Here is a 15,508-nt window from a genome sequence, read left to right on the forward strand (position 1 = left end):
TGACTTAACCAGAATCCCTTTAAAACCATTTTGACTGACCCAGAACTTAGTTAGGACCACTTTAATAGCTGTTAACCTACTTAAAGACCACGTAGACTGAACAGGACCCCTTTAGAACCACTTTGTACGAGAACCTAGTTATAACCACTTTATTAGTTGTTCAACTCATTTAGAACAACTTTGACTGAACCAGAACCCCGTTAGAACCACTTTGAACCAGAACCTAGTTATAACCACTTTATTAGTTGTTCAACTCATTTAGAACAACTTTGACTGAACCAGAACCCCGTTAGAACCACTTTAATAGTTGTTCAATTCATTTAGTAACCACTTTGACTGAACCAGAACTTAGAGACACTTTAATAGTTGTTAAACTACTTTAGGCCCACTTTGACTGAACCATAACTTAGTTAGAGCCACATTAATAGTTGTTAACTACTTTAGGCCCACTTGGACTGAACCAGAACCCCTTTATGACCGCTTTGACTGAACCAGAACCACTTTGACTGAACCAGAACTTAGTTAGAGCCACTTTAATAGTTGTTAATCTACTTTAGGACCACTTTGACTGAACCAGAACTTAGTTAGAGCCACTTTAATAGTTGTTAAACTATTTTAGGCCCACTTTGACTGAACCATAACTTAGTTAGAGCCACTTTAATAGTTGTTAACTACTTTAGGCCCACTTGGACTGAACCACAACCCCTTTATGACCGCTTTGACTGAACCAGAACCCCTTTAGAACCACTTTGACTGAACCAGAACTTACTTAGAGCCACTTTAATAGTTGTTAATCTACTTTAGGACCACTTTGACTGAACCACAACCCCTTTAGAACCACTTTGACAAAACCAGAACCAGTTCGAACCACATAGGTCATAGTGAATATCCCTAGAACTACAATTCCAGTACCAGAATCTCTTAGCACCAGGGATTACTTTTGCATGGCTCAAGTCCTGTTTGGACATTCTCCCAACAGCTGAGTCAAGACTTCCTGTCGGAGCGTTGCTACTTCCTGTTAGCTGCACATTCTTGACCTTAGATGGAGTAGGTGTAATAGGAACCAGAAGTGGAGTCCTGTTGGGCTCGCTGGCCTGAGAATGTGATCCTGCTTCTATTTGTGTCCTCGCTCATCACACGCCTGTCAACACGTGTCGGCCAGAACCGACCCGAGGAGAACACTCAACACCGCGTGAAGGATGCACCCAACATTTGAAATAGTACGCTGTTTGACAGTTAGCATCACTGTGGTTAGCAGAGCATCATTGGTGCATTGCCTCACTAGTGTTAGCAAAGCGTTGTGGGGGTTAGCATAAAAAAGTTAAGGTTAAAGTACCAATGATTGTCTCACACACACGAGGTGTGGCGAAATTATTCTCTACATTTGACCCATCACCCTTGTTCACCCCCTGGGAGGTGAGGGGAGCAGTGAGCAGCAGCGGTGGCCACGCTCAGGAATAATTTTTGGTGATTTAACCCCCAATTCCAACGCTTGATACTGACTGCCAAGCAGGGAGGTAATGGGTCCCATTTTTTATAGTCTTTGGTATGACTCGGCCGGGGTTTGAACTCAGGGCGGACACTCTAACCACTAGGCCACTGAGAAGGTTAAACACATACTTGCCAACCCTCCCGAATTTTCCGGGAGACTCACGAATTTCAGTGCCTCTCCCGAAAATCTCCCGGGACAACCATTCTCCTGAATTTCTCCCGATTTCCAGCCGGACAACAAGGCACGCCCCCTCCAGGTCCATGCGGACCTGAGTGAGGACAGCACAGCCTGTCGTCACGTCCGCTTTTCGTCCATATAAACAGCGTGCCGGCCCAGTCACGTTACAACATCTATGGCTTTTGGAGAGTGCACAACTGCACACACAACAAGAAGGAGACGAAGAAGAGACCGTCATGGCGACGACGAGTAAGAAGAAAAAGTACGCTTGCAAGTCATCAGAGAGGGTGTTGAGCATGGTTAGAAAGATAGTGACAGAGAATAGAACTAAACTCACTCCTTTCCTGCAAATTAAATTTCACAGATGCTGCTTATACCTATGCTCCTTCAAAGGCTGTGCTACTGGCTGCAAAGCATTGCACTTTCACATACAACAATGAGTAGAGGAGTGTTATGTGTGTGTATATGTGTAAATAAATGAACACTGAAATTCAAGTGTTTATATATATATATATATATATATATATATATATATTTATATATATATATATATATATATTTAATAAAATTAAATTTAAAAAATATATATATACTGTATATAGGTAGAATTAACTGAAAGTCAAGTATTATATATATATATATACATATATATATGTATATATATATATATATATATTAGGGGTGTGGGAAAAAATCGATTGGAATTCGAATCGCGATTCTCACGTTGTGCGATTCAGAATCGATTCTCATTTTTAAAAAATGTATTTTTTTATCTATTGATTTTTTTTTTTTAATTTTTTTTTTTAATTAATCAATCCAACAAAACAATACACAGCGATACCATAACAATGTAATCCAATTCCAAAACCAAACCCGACCCAGCAACACTCAGAACTGCAATAAACAGAGCAATTGAGAGGAGACACAAACACGACACAGAACAAACCAAAAGTAGTAAACAAAAATGGATATTATCAACAACAGTATCATTAATAGTTACAATTTCAACACAGCAGTGATTAAAAATCCGTCATTGACATTATCATTAGACATTTAAAAAAAAAAAAAAGAACAATAGTGTCACAGTGGCTTACACTTGCATCGCATCTCATAAGCTTGACAACACACTGTGTCCAATATTTTCACAAAGATAAAATAAGTCATATTTTTGGTTCATTTAATAGTTAAAACAAATTTACATTATTGCAATCAGTTGATAAAACATTGTCCTTTACAATTATAAACGATTTTTATAAAAATCTACTACTCTGCTTGCATGTCAGCAGACTGGGGTAGATCCTGCTAAAATCCTATGTATTGAATGAATAGAGAATCGTGTTGAATTGGAAACAAATCGATTTTGAATCCAATCGTGACCCCAAGAATCAATATTGAATCGAATCGTGGGACACCCAAAGATTCACAGCCCTAATATATATATATATATATATATATATATATAAGAAATATTTAAATTTCAGTTAATTCTAGCTATAAATATACTCCTCCCCCTTAACCCCGCCCACCTCAACAAACACCCCCCCAACCTCCCGAATTTGGAAGTCTCAAGGTTGGCAAGTATGGGTTAAGTCCGTTAAGATGACTGGTGTTAGCATTGTATCACTGATATTAGCATAGCATCATTGGGGTTAACAGCATTAATAAGGTTAGCATAGCGCAGTGGTTCTCAAACTTTTTTTGTCATCCCCCACTTTGGACAAGGGGGAGTTTTCAAGCCCCACCTGCCCCCATCGCCCCAACAGAACGCTAATGCCAAGCTTAACATTTTCAAATTTATCGAACATCAAGTAACATCAAGTTTTATACATTCAAACTAAATAACATAAAATAAAATCAAGTTCAATAATAAATAAAATAACTGTGCAGCTGTGGTATAACTTGCATCAAGTTCAATATCAAATAAAATAACTTGCATCAATTCAATAATAAATAAAACAAAAGTGTTGTAACTTGCATCAAGTTCAATAATAAATCAAAAAAAGTGTTATAACTTGCATCAAGTTCAATAATAAATCAAAAAAAGTGTTATAACTTGCATCAAGTTCAATAATAAATCAAATAAAAGTGATATAACTTGCATCAAGTTCAATAATAAATCAAATAACTTGCATCAAGTTCAATAATAAATAAAACAAAAGTGTTATAACTTGCACCAAGTTCAATAATAAATCAAACAAGTGTTATAACTTGCATCAAGTTCAATAATAAATCAAAAAAAGTGTTATAACTTGCATCAAGTTCAATAATAAATCAAATAAAAGTGTTATAACTTGCATCAAGTTCAATAATAAATAAAACAAAAGTGTTATAACTTGCATCAAGTTCAATAATAAATCAAAAAAAGTGTTATAACTTGCATCAAGTTCAATAATAAATCAAATAAAAGTGTTATAACTTGCATCAAGTTCAATAATAAATCAAATAACTTGCATCAAGTTCAATAATAAATGAAAATAAAAGTGCCACTTTGCAATCTTTGCCAAAAAAAAGGAGGACAGGGCAAGTGAACGTGAGTTTTACAGTACTCCAGCATTAGTGGCTGCAATGAGCCTGTTTTGCACTGCACAGCTTTTCAAATCGGGGTTGCAGGCTTGACACTGACACTGTTAAAACCTCATTGAATTCGGGGCTGAGCTGCCTTGACGCGAGTGTTTCCCGGTGAATGACACATTGTGTCCAATGCGCATTTGGCGCAACCCTCTTTATTAGAGCCTGCAGCCCGTTTCTTGACTTTGCCATGCGCGCCATCAGAGCAAAAGCCCACACAGTTTTCCCATTTAAGGTCGTGTTCTTTGAGGAAACTGTCCATTATCTTGAACAGCTCATCAGCAATGGCTCTATTTTTTATGTATTTGCAAAACAGCAAATCCTCGCACAGTGACTCGCCATTCACAAAGCTTCCGCTTAGCCCCGCCCCCATTAGTTACTGTTGCTGTCTGTCAAACTTTCGCTCCTACCTAGAAATGTAAAGCATACAGGAAAAATAAGTATTTTACATTTATCTATATAGCGGATTTCACAGACAGAATCACAAAGTGATTTCCAGTGTGTATAGAAAATGAAAGCATAGTAAAAAAAAAATATCAAAGAATATAATAATAAAAAAATTTAAAAAATCAAAGTGAAATTTCCTCCCGTTCCTCGCGCCCCACCTGTCATGTCTCTATTCCCCACCAGTGGGGCGCGCCCCACACTTTGAGAAACGCTGGCATAGCGTGATTCAGACAGCAACATGTCAATGTCAGCTGGTCCTGATAAAGTACAGAACTTACAGAAGTATAAATGCATGAAATAAAAGAAATGTAGTTTTGTATACACGCACGGAAATTAAGCACATTAATTTTGGGAGGTTGAGTAAACGTTACTTATTGATTCAAGTTGACTGAGTAAACTTTATGAAGAGAACTTCATCTCCCACAGTTCCCGTGTTCGTCCTGCTGCCCCCTGCTGGTCGCTGAGTGATCTGACGTCATGACGTCACAAACCCGGATGTTTTCGAACGACGTCATGACGTTACACGGCTTCCTGTCTCCACCCGTCGGCAGCCATGATGGTGGGTTCGCCTCTTTTTTTCTCTGCTTTCTTTTGCGCTTCTTCCTGGCGACCCCGCCGGCTCGCCCCGAAAGCCTGCGGGGGTCTGGGCGGTCGCGACGGGGGGTCGGGTTGTCCCACTTCCAGTCTGTGCGTGTGTGTGAGGTGCTAAAAATGACCACTCTCGTGTGCTCTTTGTGTGTGTCCGCAGCAGGAAGGACTGGACGACGGACCAGACTTCCTCTCCGAAGAGGACCGCGGAGTAAGTCCTCGTTTCCCGCTTCTTCTCTTCCGTCACTTCGCGGCAACCCGACGTCCGCTGCGGCTTGACAGGCTAACTGCTAAGTAGCTAGCTAGCATCAGCTGCCGCTTGAGCGGAACTGGTTTCCCGGCTGCTCACGTGACGCACCTGTTAGCATTAGCCGATTAGCTCTCAGCTCATTAAAAATTATTATTAGAACACACGAAGCCTCGCGAAGGATGGACCCAATACTTGTCCAGGGTGTACCCCGCCTTCCGCCCGAATGCAGCTGAGATAGGCTCCAGAACCCCCCGCGACCCCAAAAAGGGACAAGCGGTAGAAATGGATGGATGGCATTGAGATTAGCATAGCGTCATTGATGTTAGCATAACGTTGTTTTGTATAGCATAGCATATTTGAGGTTAGGATAGCGTCATTGGGGTTAAAATAGAATAGATTGAACTTTATTAAAATTAAAGTGCCAATGATTGTCACACACACACTAGGTGTGGCGAAATTATTCTCTGCATTTGACCCATCACCCTTGATCACCCCCTGGGAGGTGAGGGGAGCAGTGAGCAGCAGTGGTGGCCGTGCCCTGGAATCATTTTTGGTGATTTAACCCCCAATTTCAACCCTTGATGTTGAGGGCCAAGCAGGGAGGAAATGGGTCCCATTTTCGGCCGGGGTTTGAACTCGCAACCTACCGATCTCAGGGCGGTCACTCTAGCCACTGATTGTCATTATATTTGCATATAAGGGGATTAAAGACTCCAATTTAATGTGCGGTAGTGGGAACTAATATGGAGCAAAAATAACTAAATAATAAAATAAATTACATAACAGGCAATAAAGAAAAAAAACTAACAATTGAAATAAACAGACTACTATCCAATAAGAATAATAAGCAATCCTGTACAATATACAAAACACTATAGAAATACAAAATACTGTACAATATACAGAACAAAACAAGAGTACCGGAGTAATAAATAACAATCAGTGTCGGACATATTACACTCAAAGGGTAATATTTTGCTCAGTAGGGTATTAGGGTAGGATATTGTATAGGGGTTTTGATTGATTGATTGAAACTTTTATTAGTAGATTGCACAGTGAAGTACATATTCCGTACAATTGACCACTAAATGGTAACACCCGAATAAGTTTTTCAACTTGTTTAAGTCGGGGTCCACTTAAATTGATTCATGATACAGCTATATACTATTTTCATAATACAGTCATCACACAAGATAATCATCAGAGTATATACATTGAATTATTTACATTATTTACAATCCGGGGTGTGGGATATGGAGGGGGGGAGTTTAGGTTTGGTTAGTATCAACACTTCAGTCATCAACAATTGCATCATCAGAGAAATGGACATTGGAACAGTGTAGTACTGACTTGGTAGGATATGTACAGCAAGTAGTGGACGGAGAGAGAGAGATCAGAAATTATAAGAAAAAGTGTCTACATTTGATTATTTACAATCCGAAGAGGTATGATAAGGAAGGGGAAGGGAGGGGAGGGTGTTAGTTTAGGGTTGAAGTTGCCTGTAGGTGTTCTTTTAGTGCGGTTTTGAAGGAGGATAGAGATGCCCTTTCTTTTATACCTGTTGGGAGTGCATTCCATATTGATGTGGTATAGAAAGAGAATGAGTTAAGACCTTTGTTAGATCGGAATCTGGGTTTAATGTGGTTAGTGGGGCTCCCTCTGGTGTTGTGGTTATGGCGGTCATTTACGTTATGGAAGTAGTTTGACATGTACTTCGGTATCAGGGAGGTGTAGCGGATTTTATAGAAAGGGGTGAATTATTTATTATAAGTTAGAGTTCAAGATGGTGACAGCTCTGGGAAAGAAGCTGTCTCTGAGCCTGTTTGTTCTGGCTCTGATGCACCTGTAGCGCCTGCCCGATGATAGCAGGTCGAACAGGTGGAAGTAGGGCTGTGAATCTTTGGGTGTCCCACGATTCGATTCAATATCGATTCTTGGGGTCACGATTTGATTCAAAATAGTTTTTTTTTTTCCCAATTCAACACGATTCTCGATTCAAAAACGATTTTTTTTGCCGATTCAAAAAGATTCTCTATTCATTCAATACATAGGATTTCAGCAGGATCTACCCCATTCTGCTGACATGCAAGCTGAGTAGTAGATTTTTGTAAACATCTTTTATAATTGTAAAGGACAATGTTTTATCAACTGATTGCAATAATGTAAATTTGTTTTAACTATTAAATGAACCAAAAATATGACTTATTTTATCTTTGTGAAAATATTGGACACAGTGTGTTGTCAAGCTTATGAGATGCGATGCAAGTGTAAGCCACTGTGACACTATTGTTCTTTTTTTTTAATTTTTTTTATAAATGTCTAATGATAATGTCAATGAGGGATTTTTAATCACTGCTATGTTGAAATTGTTACTAATATTGATACTGTTGTTGATAATATTCATTTTTGTTTCACTACTTTTGGTTTGTTCTGTGTCGTGTTTGTGTCTCCTCAATTGCTCTGTTTATTGCAGTTCTAAGTGTTGCTGGGTCGGGTTTGGTTTTGGAATTGGATTGCATTGTTATGGTATTGCTGTGTATTGTTTTGTTGGATTGATTAATTAAAAAAAATTAAATAATAATAATAAAAAAAATTTAAAAAATCGATTTTTTAAAAATGAGAATCGATTCTGAATCGCACAACGTGAGAATCGCGATTCGAATTCGAATCGATTTTTTCCCACACCCCTAGGTGGAAGCCAGGTTGTGTGCTGTCCTTGGTGATGCTTTTTGCTCTGTTGAGGCAGCGGGAGTTGTGTAGCATCAATGAGAGTAATTGAGGTTAGCACAGTCTCATTGGTGAGCGAATACCATTACGCAGGTTGTTGTGGCATAATGCGGGATAGCATAGCATCGTTGAGGTTAGCATATTGTTTTGAAGTTAGTATAGTATCATTAGGGTTATGATAGCACCATTGAGGTTAGCGTAGCATCATTGAGATTAGCATAGTGTCATTGTGGTTGAGCATAAATCATTGAGATTAGCATAGCGTCATTGATATTAGCATAACGTTATTTTGTTTAGCATAGCATATTTGAGGTTAGGATAGCGTCATTGGGGTTCGCATATCCTAGCTAGCTACTGTCTGTCCTTGGTCTCGATGCAAACTGCCGCTTTATTGGAACTGGTTGTGCTCACGTGGCGCTGTTAGCATTAGCCTGATTAGTGCTCAGCTGCGTAACAGCATTGTCTTGCCAGAGGGGAGCAGGTGCATCATGGGAAATGTGTGTGTGTGTGTGTGTGTGTGTAGCCCAGGGCGGTCAACGTGGACCTCCAGACGGACGCCACGCTGCAGGTGGACATCTCCGACGCCCTGAGCGAGCGAGACAAGGTGAAGTTCACCGTGCACACCAAGGTGAGACGCCGCCGCCACTTCCTGTTCTTTTTGCGCGCCGCTGACATGCGCTGCGCCGGTGTCGCACACAGAGCACGCTGCCCAACTTCAAGCAGAGCGAGTTCTCAGTGGTCCGCCAGCACGAGGAGTTTATCTGGCTGCACGACTCCTTCGTGGAGAACGAGGACTACGCCGGCTACATCGTGAGTGGGCGCACACGCCTGCCCTCCCACTTCCTGTCAGCTGACCCTCGCTGTCCCCACCCAGATACCGCCCGCCCCACCCAGGCCGGACTTTGACGCCTCCAGAGAGAAGCTGCAGAAGCTGGGCGAAGGCGAAGGTTCCATGACCAAGGAGGAGTTCACCAAGATGAAGCAGGAGCTGGAGGCGTGAGTTCTGCTCACCTGTGCGCTCACACCTTGTCGCCTCACTTCCTGTCATGTGACCCCACAGAGAGTACTTGGCCATCTTTAAAAAGACGGTGGCCATGCACGAGGTCTTTCTGTGTCGAGTAGCGGCGCACCCTGTCCTCCGCAAGGACCTCAACTTCCACGTCTTCCTGGAGTACAACCAGGACGTACGTGACTCCCTCCCCAATGTCGCTCACGTGTGCCTGTCTTGTCAAACGTCGCTCACGTGTGCCTGTCTTGTCAAACGTCGCTCACGTGTGCCTGTCTTGTCAAACGTCGCTCACGTGTGTCTGTATTGTCAAACGTCGCTCATGTGTGTCTGTCTTGTCAAACGTCGCTCACGTGTGTCTGTCTTGTCAAACGTCGCTCACGTGTGTCTGTCTTGTCAAACGTCGCTCACGTGTGTCTGTCTTGTCAAACGTCGCTCACGTGTGTCTGTCTTGTCAAACGTCGCTCACATGTGTCTGTTTTGTCGCTCACGTGTGTCTGTCTTGTCAAACGTCGCTCACGTGTGCCTGTCTTGTCAAACGTCACGCACGTGTGTCTGTTTTGTCGCTCACGTGTGCCTGTTTTGTCAAACGTCGCTCACGTGTCTATCTTGTCGCTCGCGTGTGCCTGTCTTGTCAAACGTCGCTCACGTGTCTATCTTGTCGCTTACGTGTGCCTGTCTTGTCAAACGTCGCTCACGTGTCTATCTTGTCGCTTACGTGTGCCTGTCTTGTCAAACGTCGCTCACGTGTGTCTGTTTTGTCGCTCACGTGTCTGTCTTGTCAAACGTCGCTCACGTGTGTCTGTTTGTCAAACGTTGCTCACAACAGTGTCTGTTTTGTCAAACGTCGCTCACGTGTGCCTGTCTTGTCAAAGTCGCTCACGTGCATGTCTTGTCGATCACGTGTGTCTGTCTTGTCAAACGTCGCTCACGTGTGTTTGTCTTGTCAAACGTCGCTCACGTGTCTATCTTGTCGCTCGCGTGTGCCTGTTTTGTCAAACGTCGCTCACGTGTCTATCTTGTCGCTCGCGTGTGCCTGTCTTGTCAAACGTCGCTCACGTGTCTATCTTGTCGCTTACGTGTGCCTGTCTTGTCAAACGTCGTTCATGTGTCTATCTTGTCGCTCACGTGTGCCTGTCTTGTCAAACGTTGCTCACGTGTGTCTGTTTTGTTGCTCACGTGTCTGTCTTGTCAAACGTCGCTCATGTGTGTCTGTTTTGTCGCTCACGTGTCTGTCTTGTCAAACGTTGCTCACGTGTGTCTGTTTTGTCAAACGTCGCTCACGTGTGTCTGTCTTGTCAAAGTCGCTCACGTGCATGTCTTGTCGCTCACGTGTACCTGTCTTGTCAAACGTCGCTCACGTGTCTATCTTGTCGCTCACGTGTGCCTGTCTTGTCAAACGTCGCTCACGTGTCTATCTTGTCGCTCACGTGTGTCTGTGTTGTCAAACGTCGCTCACGTGTGTCTGTCTTGTCAAACGTTGCTCACGTGTGTCTGTTTTGTCAAACGTCGCTCACGTGTCTGTCTTGTCAAAGTCGCTCACGTGCATGTCTTGTCGCTCACGTGTACCTGTCTTGCCAAATGCCGCTCACGTGTCTATCTTGTCGCTCATGTGTCTATCTTGTCGCTCATGTGTGCCTGTCTTGTCAAACGTCGCTCACTTGTGTCTGTCTTGTCAAATGTCGCTCACGTGTGCCTGTCTTGTCAAACGTCGCTAACGTGTGCCTGTCTTGTCAAACGTCGCTAACGTGTGCCTGTCTTGTCAAACGTTGCTAACGTGTGCCTGTCTTGTCAAACGTCGCTCACGTGTCTTATCATGTCGCTCACGTGTGCCTGTCTTGTCAAACGTCGCTCACGTGTGCCTGTCTTGTCAAACGTCACTCACATGTGTCTTGTGGTCTTGCAGCTGAGTGTGCGAGGCAAGAACAAGAAGGAGAAGCTGGAGGACTTCTTCAAGAACGTGGTCAAGTCTGCCGACGGAGTCTTGGTGGCAGGCGTCAAGGTGACATGCTGAAGGTGACGGGGTCACTCGCTTGTGTGAATGTGTGTGTGTGACATGTGTGTGTGTCCTCAGGACGTGGACGACTTCTTCGAGCACGAGAAGACGTTCCTGCTGGAATATCACAACCGAGTCAAAGACGCCTCCGCCAAATCTGACAGAATGATTCGCTCGCACAAGAGTAAGTTTCACCTGCGTGTGTGTGATCATTTGGCGTGTGATCGTGTACGTGTGGCGTGTGATCGCGTACGTGTGGCGTGTGATCGCGTAATCGCTGACATGTGATCGTGTGCATGTGATCGCGTACGTGTGGCGTGTGATCGCGTAATCGCTGACATGTGATCGTGTGGCGTGTGATCGCGTAATGGCTGACATGTGATCGTTTGCATGTGATCGTGTACGTGTGGCGTGTGATCGCGTAATCGCTGACATGTGATCGCGTAATCGCTGACATGTGATCGTGTGGCGTGTGATCTCGTAATCGCTGACATGTGATCGTGTGTGTGTGATCGTGATCATGTACGTGTGGCGTGTGACCGTGTACGCGTGACGTATGACCGTGTGAAGCGTGATCAATCGCGTACGCGTGACGTATGACCGCGTACGTGTGATCACGTACATGTGTGTGTGTGTGACCATGTACGTGTGTGATCGCGTACGTGTGTGACCGTGTACGCATGACCGCGTGACGTGTGATCGATCGCGTACGCGTGATGTATGACCGCGTACGTGTGACTTGTGATTCGCCTACGTGTGATCGGGTACGTGTGATCGCGTACGTGTGACGTGTGATCGCGTACGTGTGATCGTGTATGTGTAACGTATGATCATGTGACATATGATCATTTACATGTGTGTGTGACCGTGTACGTGTGATTGCGTACGTGTGATCGATCGCGTTCGTGTGACGTGTGATCGGGTACGTGTGACGTGTGATCGGGTACGTGTGATCGCGTACATGTGTGTGTGATCCCGTACGTGTGATCGATCGCGTACGCGTGATGTGTGACGTGTGATAACGCCTACGTGTGATCGCGTACGTGTGATCGGGTACGTGTGACGTGTGATCGTGTATGTGTAACGTGTGATCATGTGACATATGATCATGTACATGTGTGTGTGACCGCGTACGTGTGATTGATCGCGTTCGTGTGACGTGTGATCGGGTACGTGTGACGTGTGATCGCGTACATGTGTGTGTGACTGCGTACGTGTGATCCCGTACGTGTGATCGATCGCGTACGTGTGATGTGTGATCGGGTACGTGTGACGTGTGATCGGGTACGTGTGACGTGTGATCGGGTACGTGTGACGTGTGATCGCGTACGTGTGATTTTGTATGTGTAACGTATGATCATGTGACATATGATCATGTACATGTGTGTGTGACCGTGTGTGTGTGACCGTGTACGTGTGACGTGTGATCGGGTACGTGTGACGTGTGATCACGTACGTGTGATCGTGTATGTGTAACGTATGATCATGTGACATATGATCATGTACATGTGTGTGTACTCGTGTACGTGTGACCGTGTACGTGTGATCGCGTATGTGTGACCGCGTGCATGTGTGTGTGATCGCGTGCATGTGTGCTTGACCGCGTGTGTGTGACCGTGTGTGTGTGACCGCGTACGTGTGACGTGTGATCGTGGAAGTGTGATCATGTGAACTGCGATAGAGTATGTGTGACGTACTTGATATCAATATTGATCGGGTATGGGCCCAACGAACTTGACCGGTAATGTCATCCAGCCCTCAAACTTGTGCTGCAAAATGTTGGTGTGATTGTTTATGGTTATGGATGATGATGTGAAATATTATCAAAATGATAACATGTGTGTAGCTGTGTTCATGATCAAAGTCTCCAAGGCCTATCAGAAAGTATCAGTAACAAACGTGTCCGATACATGAGCTCAACTTCATGAATTGTTGTGAGCAAAAAGACAATGACCACTCCACTTCATGATTCATCTAGTTTGTGTGCTATTGTGTGCTTAGCTGTCGTGTAGCTGCCTATAGCCTGGCATGTTTACCCTCTGTAAAATAGAAGAAATGGTGTGTGCTGACTGTTGATTGATGTGACACAACACAACAAATGGAATGAAAGTGTTGAAGCATGCGGGAAGGGGGCGTGTCCTCATGATGACTGACAGCCAATAGTGTTGCCCCTCACTCAGACGCTGCTGACGACATCAACAGGATGGCGTCGTGTCTCTACGCGCTGGGCACGCAGGACTCCAGCGACTTGTGCAAGTGAGAAGAGCGCCGCCGAGGGTTTTTGTGGCGCGCCAGCGCAGCTTTGACCTGTCCCTCTGTGGCGTTTCAGGTTCTTCCTCAAGGTGTCTGAGCTCTTCGAGAAGACCAGGGTAGGCCCTGCGCTCTCAAGTGACTGGCGCCTTGCGCCGCACCCTCGCTGACCGCTGTGTCTCCCCGCAGAAAATCGAGGCGCGGGTCGCGGCCGACGAGGACCTGAAGTTGGCCGACTTGTTGAAATATTACCTGCGGGAGTCTCAGGCCGCAAAGGTGGGTGTGGCTGCGCCTCTCCACCACCTGATGGCGCCACACCACCTGCGAGGGCGGTCCAGTCGGGAGCAGGCGTCGAGGACTGGCATAGGAGACGCCGGAGTAAGGTGGCGCCATCGCCTGATTCCCCCATCCTACCCTCTGGCGTCACTAATGCAAGTCCTCGACGCCTGCCCTTGACCTGTACGACCGACAAAAGATGGCGGGCGTGAGTTGTGGACAGAATGGAATACGAAGGCGTGATGATGCTGAGAAAGTTTCGCTAAAGAGCTGATGTCGTGTGATGTAACCTTTCTCTTGGCTGTCTGACCAAAGTGTGTGAGTGAAGGCCGTCAGTCTGTCTGTGTCGGCCCTGTGATGAGGTGGCGACTTGGTGTACCCCACCTTCCACCCGAATGCAGCTGAGATAGGCTCCAGCACCCGGAGGGGGTGGTGCCATAAGGCGGGGGCAGCGTCTTAACGTGGTGGGCGCACACCATTCAATGGCGTGACGGTGTCACTCCCCCGCAGGACTTGCTCTACCGCAGGAGTCGAGCGCTTCTGGACTATGAGAGCGCCAACAAGGCTCTGGACAAAGCCCGCGCCAAGAACCGAGATGTCCTGCAGGCGGAGAGCAGCCAGCAGCTGTGCTGTCACAAGTTCGACAAGATCTCCGACTCGGCCAAGCAAGGTGAGCGCCGCCGCCGCCACGGTAGTCCCCGTCTGCTAAGCCTGCTGGGTTTCTATCCAGAGCTCATCGACTTCAAGACCAGGCGAGTGGCGGCGTTCAGGAAGAACCTGGTGGAGCTGGCAGAGTTGGAGCTCAAACACGCCAAGGTACGCCCTGCCCCTCCCGGAGGTGGACACCTTGTCATAGTTGCTCTGTGCGCCTGCAGGGGAACCTCCAGCTGCTGCAGAGCTGCCTGGGGGTCCTGAAGGGGAACACTTAACCACGCCTCCTCCTCGGACACGCCCCTACCCCGCGGGACGAAATAACGCCACCAGGAAGGAACAGGAAGTCTGTCATCGTCATCACTAACCACGCGCTGTCCCGTCCCACGGTCTAATTGGGATCAATCTGCTTCATCTTGTCTTCTGTGCTATTACTTTAGCGGGTTCTTTGGTGTCGCTCAACTTCCTGTGCCACTTCTGCTTCCTGTTCTGATTACTGTCACAGAAAAGAATGGCCACCAATGGTCTCTGTCTTTGTGGGAGGAGCCTCAGTCTCTGCCTTAATGTCGGAATTGTTTCACTCATGTGACCAAAGCTTCCATCCCTGCCAAGATGGCAGCCACTTTTATTAAAAAGTCAAACGGTTTTTTTTTTCACAATAAAACACTTATTTTCCTTTCAAAATGTATGTGTCACTATTTGGTTGACAACTACAAAGTTGCGCAACGACTTTTGGCGCTGAAGACTGCATGTAGAAGCCCTCTACAGCAGCAGGTTGCGGCAGAGAGCTCACTCCGGAAGTCAAGCACATTGGAGTTCCGTGTTGTATTTTCACATTAAACACAACTCTGACTTTTTTTTTTTTTACATGCAATTACCGTAGTAATCTATACTTACATATATATAAGCTATCAGGTTTATGATGTTGTTCCAGGCATGATTTTGCTACGTTATTTACTGATTGACTATGAATGTATATTCCTAAAACTATTAAATCATTGAAAGCAGGAACTGTTGGTAACGTTGTATTATCTGTTGCTGAAAAATTCAATAAATTTCTTTCGTTTGTGTATTTGCGAC

The 15,508-nt window shown here is 45.0% G+C and overlaps 1 protein-coding gene and 1 non-coding gene across 3 annotated transcripts; both read left to right on the forward strand.

Annotated features, from left to right (window-relative positions):
- Nucleotides 1–5,138: 5,138 nt before the first annotated feature.
- On the forward strand, nt 5,139–15,500 carry LOC133646734 (sorting nexin-6). 2 transcript variants are annotated; one of them, XM_062042445.1, is made up of 14 exons: nt 5,139–5,243; nt 5,433–5,483; nt 8,773–8,877; nt 8,949–9,059; nt 9,124–9,245; nt 9,310–9,433; nt 11,162–11,257; nt 11,330–11,435; nt 13,432–13,507; nt 13,581–13,620; nt 13,691–13,777; nt 14,288–14,447; nt 14,508–14,593; nt 14,653–15,500. In XM_062042445.1, the coding sequence occupies exons 1-14, from the start codon at nt 5,238–5,240 to the stop codon at nt 14,704–14,706; spliced, it is 1,224 nt and encodes a 407-aa protein (XP_061898429.1). In that variant the 5' UTR covers nt 5,139–5,237; the 3' UTR covers nt 14,707–15,500. The 2 variants fall into 2 exon arrangements, with proteins under 2 accessions (XP_061898429.1, XP_061898430.1); XM_062042446.1 differs by having other exon boundaries at nt 5,194–5,243; nt 5,436–5,483.
- Nucleotides 14,012–14,090, forward strand: LOC133647551 (small nucleolar RNA SNORD53/SNORD92). Its single transcript, XR_009825733.1, has one exon. It is a non-coding gene; the product is annotated as a small nucleolar RNA SNORD53/SNORD92 (small nucleolar RNA).
- Nucleotides 15,501–15,508: the final 8 nt, after the last annotated feature.

Source organism: Entelurus aequoreus, linkage group LG03 (genome assembly GCF_033978785.1).
Source record: "Entelurus aequoreus isolate RoL-2023_Sb linkage group LG03, RoL_Eaeq_v1.1, whole genome shotgun sequence".
In the NCBI taxonomy this organism is placed as follows: Eukaryota; Metazoa; Chordata; class Actinopteri; order Syngnathiformes; family Syngnathidae; genus Entelurus; species Entelurus aequoreus.

Coding starts and splice junctions, on each gene's coding strand:
- LOC133646734 (XM_062042445.1), top strand. Junction 9,434..11,161: donor TCCTGGAGTACAACCAGGAC/GTACGTGACTCC, acceptor GTGGTCTTGCAG/CTGAGTGTGCGAGGCAAGAA. Junction 11,258..11,329: donor TCTTGGTGGCAGGCGTCAAG/GTGACATGCTGA, acceptor GTGTGTCCTCAG/GACGTGGACGACTTCTTCGA.